The 13,455-nt window shown below is 37.7% G+C and overlaps 1 protein-coding gene across 1 annotated transcript in view; it reads left to right on the top strand.

The window, feature by feature from the left end:
* Positions 1-13,455, top strand: part of ITGA1 (integrin subunit alpha 1) — a 50,812-nt gene that overhangs the window by 22,176 nt on the left and 15,181 nt on the right. Inside the window, exons 10-21 of the mRNA XM_066569767.1 lie at positions 1,106-1,179; positions 2,144-2,288; positions 3,421-3,563; positions 5,179-5,322; positions 6,821-7,075; positions 7,494-7,624; positions 9,612-9,775; positions 9,961-10,097; positions 11,026-11,136; positions 11,692-11,777; positions 11,964-12,099; positions 13,089-13,169. Of these exons, the coding sequence (XP_066425864.1) occupies positions 1,106-1,179; positions 2,144-2,288; positions 3,421-3,563; positions 5,179-5,322; positions 6,821-7,075; positions 7,494-7,624; positions 9,612-9,775; positions 9,961-10,097; positions 11,026-11,136; positions 11,692-11,777; positions 11,964-12,099; positions 13,089-13,169 (1,607 nt within the window). The remainder of the gene's footprint in view (positions 1-1,105; positions 1,180-2,143; positions 2,289-3,420; positions 3,564-5,178; positions 5,323-6,820; positions 7,076-7,493; positions 7,625-9,611; positions 9,776-9,960; positions 10,098-11,025; positions 11,137-11,691; positions 11,778-11,963; positions 12,100-13,088; positions 13,170-13,455) is intronic.

Here is a 13,455-nt window from a genome sequence, read left to right as displayed (position 1 = left end):
ATGTCACTGAGAGCAACTGCTGGGGTTTAGTTGCTGAGTATGAAAAGTTCAGTATTATTTAATAGTCCAGATGCCTGAAATTCATGCAACCATGGCTTGCTATGGCTCTGTTTCATTCCCACAGTTGAAGGCTTGCTGCAACACTCAGCTGGTAGCAAACTGTGAACTTTTCCTGGAGCAGTATCAGAGCAGATTTCATAGCTTGCCTCTACTGCTTGTTAGCATGTCTTGCTCTCAAGGAAGAATCAACATGCAGAATATAGTTCCCTTACTTGGACACTTAGAGTGGCAAAATAGTCCTTGACTATTAAGGGCTGCTTATCTTTCTTTTAAGTAGAGGAAAAGGCAGAACTTTTTCTTCTCTGATAATATTTCAAGTTTACCTCGAAGAAAAACATCCCATCAAAGTTTAATAACTAGCATATGACTACTTGTCAAGATATTGAATCTAGTACAAAATCACCTGATAACTTTTTTATTCAAAGTCATTTAAGAGAATCAGATCTTTATGTAATTGTCTGCGCAGGGTTATCATTCCCAAGCACTTCACTAAGGCTTATAAATCTTGGACAGAAGAGATTTTCCTATGTTGTTTTTGCAAAGGTTCATACAAACATCAAGTGTTTTTCATTTAAAGTTCCTCCAGCTGCCTGCAAAACTTGAGTTGCTTGAATACAAGGCCAGGGTTACATGGCTGATGTTTTATTGTTCACTTAGCTCAAGTGGAAAATGGCTTAACCATATTAATCAAACATTCCAAACATACTTGCCATCAGTCTGAGTTCAAATCTGGTCAGTTTTAGCCCAGAAACTTTGTTGGACAAGTTCTGAGACATGATCTTAAAATGGAAATTCCCGTACTTAATAGTAGCATTCAACATGGGTCTTTATTTCTGTGTTTATTATAAAACTGTATGGTAAACTATAGTCACTGAATAGATTCATTAATTATGCTATCCCTTACAATCATATGATTATTTTCATAACACTCTTCAGTTACTTTTATTATTTTCATAACACTCTTCAGTAAACTTTTTCAGTAAACAGTTACTTTTTCAGATTGGAACAAATTTATTTTTTAAACTTATTTTTTTCTGTTTAATAGCAACAACAGACCAGCAGGCCTCCTCTTTTGAAATGGAAATGTCTCAAGCTGGTTTCAGTGCTCATTATTCTCAGGTAAACTGACTATTTGAAAATAGAAGTTATTTTACAAAGTAGATTTTTGCTGGTTGTTCTGTGAATTTGGAATAAGTGTTTTGGATTTCTTTGTATAGTCCTGTTTGCTGTTGGAAGTTTTGGAGTGTCCTGTGATTACCTTCTTTGTAAAATGTACGCAAAGAACATTTATGAACAGCAAAAGCATGAGAAAGTACATATATACTTAATATGAACTCTAAACTTAGTGTTCCCATGGCACTTTCTATCAGGAAAATAGCCTAAAAATATGTTAAGAAGTATGGGTAAAAACTTTTTACTAGAGCCCTTAGTGACAGAACAAGGAGCAATGTTTTAACTTGAAAGACAGTTCCAGAGTAGGGCCACAAAGATGACCAGAGGGCTGATGCACCTGTCCTGTGAAGACAGGCTGAGAGAGTGAGGGTTATTTAGCTTGGAGAAGAGAAAGCTCCAGGGACACCTTAGAGCAGCATTCTAGTATTTGAAAGGTGCTTATAAAAAGGAGGGAGAATGACTTATTACATGGGTAGCTGGCAATAGGACAAGGGGGGACAGTTTTAAACTAAAGGAGCAGAGGTTTAGATTAGATGTTAGAAAGGAATTCTTTACTTGGAGCAAAGTCACTGGAACAGATTGTGCAGAGCAGCTGTGGATGCCCCACCCCAGAGGTGTTCAAAGACAGGTTGAATGGGCTCTGAACAAACTGGTCTAGTTGGTGGCATCCCTGCCATGGCAATGGATGGATGGAACTGGATGATCTTTCAGGACATTTCTACCCAAGCCTTTCTATGACCCTATAATTGTAGGATCCATACCATAATAGGAAAAGCAAGACTGACTATGTAAGTATGCAGGAAGCATTACCCAAATGTGAGCATCCTGAACCATGAACGTCTAAAGATGATTCACATAGAGAAAAGATGATTCATGTAGAGAACAGGCTTTTTGTTTTACTCTCCTTAAGGATTGGGTCATGCTTGGAGCAGTTGGAGCATATGACTGGAATGGCACAGTGCTGATGGTGAAAGACACTGGTATTTCCATGCCAACTAATGACACCTTCCGTGACAGGCGTTCCGAGAGAAACGAACCTCTCGCAGCCTACCTAGGTAAGCGAAATAGCCCACCTTGCAACACTTTTCAACAAAGGCTACAAGACGTCTCTCAAAGCTCATTCAAAAGGAGTATGTTACAGAATATTTTATATGCCAGGAGCCTGGGAGCACATTTACTCTGATTTTCACGTTCTTTAAAAAACATAAGTAACAACTCCTACAACTAGAAAACAAGTCCAAACATAGACCTAAGTATATTTAGACTTTCCCAACAGAGATGTTTAATCTGTTCAAAGAAGATTTCACAGATTCCTCTAGTATTGTCATCAAGTTTTTATATGCCTTGATAGTTAAAAAGTCTTATACAATATTAAGTCCAAATATTTACTTAAAATTAGGCTGTTTTCTGTCACTCAATGGACAAAACCAGCAAGACCAACATATATTTTTTTATAATAATGTTTTGCATATTGGCAGGTTATTTTTCTACCAAAAAGCTTCAGTGCTCTCTCCTCTAGGTCTTGCTTTCTGTACCTCTATACCTCATGCTTCTGTTTGCTCTCATTTAAGTCATACTTCCATTGACAAAGAATCAATGCTAGAATATTTTAATGTTTTTCCCAAAGTACACTTTCTTCATTGCCAAATGTCTTTAGCTGTTGCCTTTTATTACAACTCCAATATGGTAATGTAGTTTTCAAATTAAGATTGTAAACTCCCATAATACTTGCAACTCTTTCACAGTTTTAATTTCACTGCAAATTTTTCAAGTCTTCCTTCACCAAAGTTGTTAAACTGTTGTTAAGATTAAACAGAACACAGGTAGGTTCAAAATGCCCCCAGAATCACTTTTTGAAGACTCCATGAGTTTGACAGCGGGCCAGTGACAGCTGTTCTTTGAAAGTAGCTTTTCAACCAGCTATTCATGACTTATTTCTTACACTGTGTGAGAATGGCAAAGCGAACATGGCTCACCAGCCTGGGAACAGGTTTAATAACCCAGGGGTGCTCCTAACTCTGAGACTGTAAATGAAAAAAAAGGCCTTTTCATTAACTGCTATTGCTCTCTACCATGAATAGAGCTAAATATCTAGTTGTGGAATAAACCTTACAAAGGCTCTGAATCACAGCAGTATTTCTGATGCATTCTGTGTGTATTGTATCTTGATTTCTTTCTGCTCCCTAGGATATACTGTGAATTCAGCACTGACACCTGGAGGTGTGCTGTACATAGCAGGACAGCCACGATACAATCACACTGGTCAAGTTATCATTTATAAGATGGAAGGAAAAGAGGTGCAAGTGATTCAGAGATTAAATGGAGAACAAGTAAGTTCAATAACATACAAAAGGAATATAGCAGAAGAAATAATAAGTATTTCAAATGAAAACTCATTAGAAGAGCACATGAAACTGGGAATTGTAAGCAAGATCAGAAGGAAAAGTTAGGGAGATCCTCTGGCATAATTAGCAGTGCAAATTGGATTGTACAGTAGATACTTGGGAATTTTGTCTTTGAGGGTTAAATCTTCACTAGTGTCAAAGTAGTTGTTGCCATCTCGGTACGTGCAATTTTTTCTGTCTGCTAAATGGACGAGCATGTCACTGGCAGGAAAGAGTTTTGACAAGCAGGGTTCTGTGCAAGGGTATCTTCTTGGATAGACTGAAGTATTGAATAGCTGCTTGTTACACTGGGTAGCAGCTCGCTGAGAGCTGTTGCTGTATGAAGAAAAATCCCCACATAATTGCATAATAAAGGATGGTACTATTAGGATAATATTATGCTTATGAGAATTGAGAGACCTGCCTATTCTCATCTCCCCAGGCTGCAGAATCACCTTCTCTCAGGAGCATTGAGGTTACCTAATTTTCATCTATAGCTGGTATCTGCAACTCAGCTAATCAATCAGCCAATCAATCACTCAATTGAACAAACATTTTAGAGTTAATGAACTAAAGTAGTTATGGGCCTGTTCAGCCTTGAGAAGAGACAACTGAGAGGGGACCCCATCAATGTCTGTCAGTGTCTGCAGGGAGGGGTCAGAGCAGGACCGGGCTCTGCTCGGTGCTGCCGGGCAAAAGGACAAGAGACGACAGGGGAATGAGTGCTGCACAGGAAGCTCCACCTGAGCATAAAGAAGAAATGCTTTACTTTGTGGGTAACCACTGGAATGGATTGTCCAGAGAGATTTTGAGTCTCCCTCACTGGAGATATTCAAGAACCATCTGGACACAATCCTGTGCTGTGTGCTCTGGGATGACTCTACTTCAGCAGGGAGGTTGGACCAGATGTCTCACTGTGGTCCCTTCCAGCCTGACCCATTCAGTGATTCTGCGATTTTTAAGGTTTGAGACATCTGGACTACTTGAAGCACCTCTATGAGAGGAGATGTATCTTGGACTAGAAGAGGCTGTTTCTCCTGTTAAGTGTAAAGGAACTGCAGAGTATTTTGCTTATCTGTGAATATAATAAAATAAATCCTATGGCTTTTTCCTGATCTGTGAATGTATCTATCTCTTCATGTAATTTTTTTCCTCTGAAAAGAATAACCTGAGTGACTGTCTACACTGAGCTATCTCAGAACTTTTGTCCAAGCTTTTTTACTTGTTTTTTGAAGAGAAAACTAGCAGCCCCAAGATACTCTTATTCCAGTGCTGTCTTAAGAGGTCATACTCCCCATAACAGGTAGAAAGCACCCTTTTATCCTTTCAAACTCAGAAGAGTTGAAAGTTGAATGGCCTACTTGTTAATAAAAAAAAAAATCAGAGAACAAATGCTAAAGCTGAAAACAAGCTTCAAAGAGAGACCAAAAAAATCTAGCTAGTAAAGAAAATTTATGTGTAGTGGTTAATATGTTGCAAGCAAGAAGTAGGTCTCTGAAAAGGAAAAGCAGCATAATGTTGTTGGCTCAGTCTCTGATGTATACTTTGTGTTTTCCTACAGATTGGATCATACTTTGGGGGTGTAATTACCACAGTTGACATTGATAGGGACTCATTTACAGACCTTCTTCTTGTTGGAGCTCCTATGTATATGGGATCTGAGAAAGAGGAGCAAGGGAAAGTGTATGTTTACAGTCTGAACAAGGTAAGGTGATGATTTTTATTGAAAAGGAATAGAGCATGCTCTTTATTGCCTTCTTATCCTTATTTTAAAGAAACACAGTAATTTGAACTGGGGAAGATGGCCTGTTGAAAATAGGGGAAAATAGTTTTGACAAATGAGATTATAATGCAACTTAATTTTAAACTCCATTCTCAAACAATAGTTTGAGAATGGAGTATATTATGTAGATAAGTACTTATCTTATAAGATGAAGTTTGGTAATGATATAAATTTATAGGACTACTTTTCCAGCACTTTTTTTTTACTTTCATGGATTAGGGAAGGCTCATTCATCCTAAAAGCATGATCTCCAGTATCCTTTTGAATTGCTGAGCAGCCAGGAGCTAAACCCCATACATCCAACAGCTTTTAAATGTCTGACTAGATTGAGGATTATACCACACACTCTTCACTTTATTAATTTGCTAAGTCTTTTCTTTCACTGTCTGTGCATCCTCTCCTCTCCTCTCCTCTCCTCTCCTCTCCTCTCCTCTCCTCTCCTCTCCTCTCCTCTCCTCTCCTCTCCTCTCCTCTCCTCTCCTCTCCTCTCCTCTCCTCTCCTCTCCTCTCCTCTCCTCTCCTCTCCTCTCCTCTCCTCTCCTCTCCTCTCCTCTCCTCTCCTCTCCCATCATATTATCAAAATATGTCTTAGCAATGATGATTTCCTAAAATCCTATTTCAAGAAAAGGACCTCAGGAGACTGGATATTTTTGACAAGGAATTCTTACAGTCTCAATATGCATGTTGCCAACAACAAAGTGCTGATGAATAGTATTCATGAGAAAACAGTAATTCCATGTCCTCCAATAATGTGGGGTTTGAAATTTGTTTTTCCTGTATTTACTGTTACCCATTTCCAAATAAAGGAGATGCAGTAACTGCTTGCTACTGCTTACTTCTGACATGGAATTCATGGGAAAGATTGTTTACGTGCCCTAGTGTCTGTGTGTTTTTGCTCCAGTATACACACTGGATTCATCAGAATATGTGTGTTAGGCCACAGTGTATGTGTCTACTGGGGGCAAAATTCAGTCTGTGTAAAAGAAATGCTATCTTTTGTTCTGCAGTAACAGTATTGCCATCTGTGTTTCATTAGAACTTGGCTAACTTCTCAGATTAAGAGAATGCTTTTAGAAAAACTCTTTACAGTCCCTAACGAATGAAGTGGTTTACTTACAATAGCATTCAAATATTGTTATGATACTGTGCTTTCCTGTGAACCTCTAATTTCAAGAAATATGCATAAACATCTAGAAGCAGAAAGAGAGGGAGCAAGAATGTTATTGCCACATTCTGCTCAGAAAGAACACTTGAATTATAGTTGTTGAAGCACAGTTTCTACAGTCCACGTAATGACTAGGAATAGTTTGTAATTGTTCTGTTTAATTCATCCATTTGTCCTTTGGACAAGAGCTCTTAAAAGTCTGCATGGCTGAGATGTTGGCACAAATTCACAAACTCTAAATCTGTTCTTCCACAGACAAAGTTTGAATATCAGATGAGTCTTGAACCCGTAAAGCAAACGTGCTGCTCACCATTAAAGCAGGATACCTGCAAAGTTCTTAAGAACGAGCCTTGCGGGGCCCGCTTCGGGACAGCGATTGCTGCAGTGAAGGACCTCAACCTGGACGGGTACAATGACATTGTGATAGGCTCTCCCTTGGAAGATGACCATCGGGGCGCTGTTTATATTTACCATGGCCATGGCAAAGCAATCAGTAAAAAATATTCACAGGTATGAAGTAAAACTCTGCAGGTTAACAGCTGCTCTAATGTATATAGCGTTTATAATCCTGTCTTCCCAACATAGAATGAGGCTGTGACTTGGCTAGTTGTAGCAGCTTTTTTTAAATTGCTCTATGCTTTTATACTCATACTGATTTAACTGAATCTGTGTTAATATTGTTAAAGAATATACTCACATGGTTTTATTAGAAACATTCTGACATGCTCTGGACAGCCAGAAAAGCAGATATTTTGCAATCTGAAAATTTATAGTGTGTTCATCACCATGGTAACTATTTTAGGGGTATTGTAATGAAAATTTAACGTCCTTAAAGAGCCTAAACCCCATCTCACTGCCGTCAAATGCATCTTGACTGTTACAAAACCCTTCAAAGTGCACTGCATTAACCTCTTTATGCATTTCACAGCGTATTGCATCAGGTGGAGATGGGGAAAAAGTGAAATTTTTTGGCCAGTCCGTGCACGGAGAAATGGATTTAAACGATGACGGGCTGATTGATGTTACCATCGGAGGCCTTGGTGGGGCTGCCCTCTTCTGGTACGGAGAGTCACAGCAACTGTCAGGGAAAAAAACTTTTGCTTGGATACCAGCGTAACTTGCATGCATGATTGTTTGGACTTTTTAAGGTTACTGGTTTCACCCCATATTTTGGCGCTGACTTCAAATATTCATCTTTTCACATCTCTCTAGAGGAATAAGCATTAAACTTAATGTATACTGTTATAAATACAGGGATGCTATAGAAATCTTGCTAGCCTAGAAGGAAGAACTTGTCCTCCTTCAAAACTAGAAGAACTAGGAAGAACTAGACCACCTTCAAAATAGAAACTGATTCCACTTGTGGCACTAGGTAAAATAGGAAAAAACCTGAATTTCTCTCTTTTTCACAGTATATTGCATATTATTTTATTAACAATATCAAGAACAGATTCAAATGTAAAGGGGTCACTAAGAAAACTGATTTTATTTCTTAGTAGGAAAGAGGTGAGTGGTTTGAGTCCCTACAGAAAATCTGTAAAATTAAACTAAGCCTTCTGCTTAACAGTAAATTCATTTCCTTTATATGAGTATGATTCAGATCTAGTAATGAGCAATATAATTTTTAAGGGAGAAGACAAACAAACAGTATGATATTAAATCCCTCATTTCTAAGCCATAACTGAAACTATTTCTGTTTCTGGTAAGGAAATTGCTAACCGAGCTCCTTGCTTTCTCTGTCCTGCTGTTTCACCTAACTCACCTGGTAGGTGATCAAGTTTACCAAGGCTTGCTACCATCCTCAAGTTCCCAGCTTCTTCTGAACTTCACCTTGTAGTTTCTTTCTAAATGTTCCATGTGTAAACATAGTGTGATGTCTTTCACTGCATTGTTGAGACCAAAATTCTGAAGAAAGTTACTTTGCCAACTAAATTTTTTGATGGTTTAGTACACTGAAATGCTGCATCTCATGGCCAAAAGGGAGCTGAATCATACCAAGGGATGAGACAGGAATGCATTGCAAGAACAAAGGGCATTTAAAGTGAAACAAACTGGGGACAAATATTAGCCTGTTTGTCTACCCACAACGTAAGAGATGGTTTGCTGTCCTCCAACTTATGTATAATATTATTTTCATCTGTGATACTCTCAAGGATAAGTCTTGTTCTTGTACAAGTATCTTACCCTTGAGAGTATCTTGTGATACTCTCAAGGATGAGAGTTCAATCTCTCTTAAAATGAATCTGGCTTTGTAGAGTTGCTTAAATGCTTCTGGAAATATTTCACCTGGTATCTTTTCTGAAACAAGTACAGCGCTGTGGAGAAATCATGTAACTGTTTCCTCCATAATTCCTCTTTTACTAGTTTTAGGTATAAGATATATAGTTAATTACTTTTCTAGACCATCGTGTTGTTCTTGTGCCCAATTCTTCAGGGGCTTTCCCTCCTGAGTGGTAGTTGAGCTTTAAAAAATGCTCTAGTGCTTTATAGATTTTGGCTGCTGAGGACATTCCTTTGCCTCCTCTTTTTGTTGCTTACTTTTTGGTTTTCTGTATGATGAGTTCTCTCTGTGACAGCAGTAAACAGGCATGCAATAATCTGCCTAAATGGAGAAAGGCAAATGCAGACTGAAAATGTGCTGGAGAAGTGAATTGTAACTGCCAGTTGTTTTTATAGCATCACACAGCCAAGACAGAAAACATGAAATAATAGATGGCCTCTTAATTGTCACAACATGGCCAACACTGTGTCAGCTACTGTACTGCAGCATGGTGCCATCAACATGTGCCACAGGAGTCTCACTTCAGTTGTGGATTTTATGCTTCTGTTATTTTCCAAAGAACATTAAGGAATTTTTTCTTTCTAGCTATAAATTTTTGACAGTTGGACTCAAATGATCTTAAAGTCTTTTCCAACCTTAATGATTCCTATGTGATTCTATGTCTGTATCTGAATGTTGAATGCTGCATATTTTGTGAGTTCATTCTTAGGTTTAAAAAAGTTGCTGCTCTTATTTCCAAGCACTTTCTTTGTGTTTTTTCCTAAGGTCTCGTGATGTGGCTGAAGTAAATGTTTCCATGCAATTTATACCTAAAAGCATCAATATTCAGCAACAAAATTGTCAGATAAATATAAGAAAAACAATATGCATAGACACCACAATTTGTTTTAAGACCAGACTAAAGTCAAAAGAAGATATATTTGAATCCAGTAAGTAGATAAGCACTAATCTATGGAAGATTTAAGCTATAAAACTTCTATTCTTGCATGCATTTATTAATTAAAAAATGGAATTCAGCTCTTCTAAATTCAGTGTTCGAAGCACATCTAAGATATTTTGGGGAAAAAAGAATGTGTAAAGTGCTTCATAATATTGATCTCAAACTCCTTTGCAGGTCTGCAGTATTGGATTACCCTTGATGCACAAAGACAGATATCTCGAAGCTTGTTCACAGAAAGTCATGAGAGGAAAATGCAAAAAAATATAACAATCAAAGGGTCAGAATGTACAAAACATAACTTCTACATGTTGGCAAGTAAATCATTTAAAGTATTTTTCTCATGTTGACAGTAGTGCAACCCAAGTATGACTTCCATTAATTGCAAATTGGACAACAAAATATGTGCTCAGAATTTATCTTAAGAAGTGTACATAAAATTTGTTTAAAACTATTTATTTATACATGTATTAACAATTTACTTTTATATGCAGTCTCTTTAGCTATGTCTCTGTGTCTGTCTTAAGAAAGAGCATACCTCTCTTGGTGGAACCAAGCACCTGTCATGGTTAGCAGTTCAGGTGCACTCAAAACTCAGCAGGAGCATGTGAGAGAATTTCAGTTTGCATTTTGGTGCAATTCCTCCTAATAAAATACAGTAAATAAACTTTAAGATTTGGAATAGAGAATATTTATTCACTGCAAAACAGAAGCATAATTAGCAACTGTGAGTATGAATCTGCTGAAATTGTAGCCAGTGTGTGGAGTGAATGGAGCTGCATACTGTAACCACATTTAAAATGTTTTGACTTCACAGTTGTGTCTTACTGCAAAACTAATGGTAAATGATACTCAGAATTTTCTTCACCAAACAGCAGGCCTAAGTTTGACTTCACAAAAGGTGATGCTGCTGATGCTTATCTTACTGATCCTTTGAGCACAACTAGAAGAGAAAAGTCTGTGAGTCAATAGTTGAGATATTCTTCAATGAGAGTCTGTGGGATATGCTCAGGCTATTTGAAATTTGTGATAAGATACACGAAAACCTTAGTAAATATTTATAAGGAATGCCTGGCACATTGAATGTTTCATCATTAACTGCAAGCATTCAGATGCTTCTCTAGAAGACTGCCAGCATTGTAACAGGAAAATTTTTTACCTCAGCATTTTTGGGTCTTTTTAACTTCCTTAGATACTGAAGTGAATTTCCATAACAGCAGTTTTGTTTTCTTTATGTTCTAGGATAAGCCTGATTTTCAGGACTCTGTAAAGGTTTTGCTGGAATTCAATTTTTCTGATCCGGAGAGTGGACCTGTTCTTGACAGCAACTTGCCAAATTCAATAGCAGAATATGTAAGTCAGAAAGATTCTGTATCAATAACCAATGTATTTAAGGTTAAAATCATAGCCCACACAAGAGCTGAAACTATTGCCCACAAATTGGCTGGGGAGGGGGGAGGTCATTGAGCCTGTCCAGGCAATGTTCCCTCCAAATGAGTATTTTGGAATGAAAAGTTTGATTCTATGTGCTTGTGAACCATGCTGGGGTTTCAAAGCTGTCCATAGCTGACTGAAGATAGAAGAGAGTTAACCAAGAATTTTATTGTCGGGTTTTAGGTAGGTGGAGCAGAGTGTTATCTGTTTACTTTGGTGGTGCTTGCCATCATTCATATTTCTATTAATGCCTCCTTTCAGAAACCAGGGGCATCATTTAGAAGGGAGTGATGAGAAAGCTTATATTTCACCCATGCATTTTACAAGATTTTAGCATGTTTAACTGGTTAATATAAGGGAAGACTTCTTTGATCATTTAACAGAAGGTCTTACATAAAGTTAGATAGTGCACTAAAATACAAGTATTTGATAATAGATGTAATAAAATTAAAAATAAACATATTATTTTTGCAGATTCCTTTCACAAAAGATTGTGGAGCCAAAAATAGATGCATTTCAGATCTTGTTCTGATTGTAAAAGCAAGCATAGCTGGAGACAGGTAACTGCACTGGGTTTAATGCATTTCTTGGTATCTGTACAAAGTTTCTATATGAATTATAAATTCTGCCCAGGGCTTCCTTTCTAATTAAGAAACAAGATAGTCTGGAGACTGAAAGAAGTTTCTCTTTATGTTAAAAACAGATTCAATGGTTAAGATGTTCAACATTCTTACTTTATTTTGCAGCTCTTCTCCATTCATTGTAAAGTCACGCAATGATAAGTTCACCATCCAGCTCTCTGTGAAGAACAAAAAAGATAGCGCCTATAATACCAGAGTTTTGGTTCAGTACTCTCCAAATATTATTTTTGCTGGCATTGAGGTAGGATTTCTTTTTACATTATCACAGTTATCATAACATATAATGCTAGAGAGTTATGAGGAAGCCTTTTTATTATACCTTAATTTGTCTGCTCTGGCATCATTTCAGTTGTTTGAAAGAGATTTCCCAGGGCTGTTCTTCTTGTTTATGCCTCCCAAGGAGTGTATTTTTTTTGACATGAGTCAAAAAAACATGAGTGGACTCTTGCCTAGCCCTGTTCCTAAAATACAGATGTAAATTTCACAATGGCACTTAGGAAAAGTGCCTGCCTCTTAGACAAACATCAGAGGTAGATCTGTAGAGCCAGAAATGCCTTGTTGTTTACCGGTAGAACTCCTGAGCCTCTAAAATTCTCCTTTTGCTCATGTGTAGAAAAACCACTGTCATGGTAGGACAGGATATATCAGTGCCTGTGTCTACCCTACCTCAGACAGCATTTCCAAAAGTGGCTGTTTTCCTTCCTGCCTTAGCAGATATGGTACAAATATACCTCAGTTCAGATGGAAGCATTTAGGGCAGTTTCTTTTCTATCAGCAGTCCTGATACTACACATTAGGAGAAGTCAGGGATCCATAGCACTGTTGCTGATCCTATGGCAATAATTGATGGGAGTATGAATGTAACTTTTATTACTGCATTAAGAACATATTTACAAAATTTGAAAACTGCGTAAATACAGATATGTTGATTGCTAGACCCAATGACTAATTTACATGATGTCCAGTAGGCATATAATTGTGACTGTTCCAAACACTGTCATTGGAAAGACATAATGGCAAGTAATTTGTATAAGTGTCCATAGGTGAAAATTGTCTTGCAGAATTTGTGGCTTCATATTTTTGCTCAAGTTTGACTAAGGCTTTGATTCTCACAATATAATGACAGTAAAAAGTGGTAGTGGTATATATGTTCAACAGGTCTGTGATACTCAGTCAAAATTTTAAAGGAGTTTGTACAAAGCCATGCTTTCACTGTCTTTTTTCCTTCAGGATATACAGAAAGATAGCTGTGAATCTAATCATAACATCACCTGTAAAGTGGGATATCCATTTCTAAAACCTGAAGAAGAGGTAAAAAGTCCCCTGCATGCAAGTTCTCCTTGCCCCATGTTATTCTAAAGGCAGGGCAGTGCATATCACCTCTGAAGTTCTTTTCTCTTGTGTTCATCCCAGAAACTCTCCATGCATGTTTCCCAAGCTATCCTTGACATCAGCTGCACAAAGGCAAATGGGAAACCATCAGATTTTCAGTAGCTGGGCAGTGTGGTACAAGAGGATGTAAAGGATGCATGTTGCCATCCTTGACACTGTCAGAATGCAAGTGTCACACAAGTGGCTCACCTGGAGAGAAGTGTCT

Source organism: Molothrus aeneus, chromosome Z (genome assembly GCF_037042795.1).
Source record: "Molothrus aeneus isolate 106 chromosome Z, BPBGC_Maene_1.0, whole genome shotgun sequence".
Classification (NCBI taxonomy): Eukaryota; Metazoa; Chordata; class Aves; order Passeriformes; family Icteridae; genus Molothrus; species Molothrus aeneus.
Note: the sequence above shows the minus strand (reverse complement) of the source record. Positions and strands in the feature narration are given on the sequence as shown.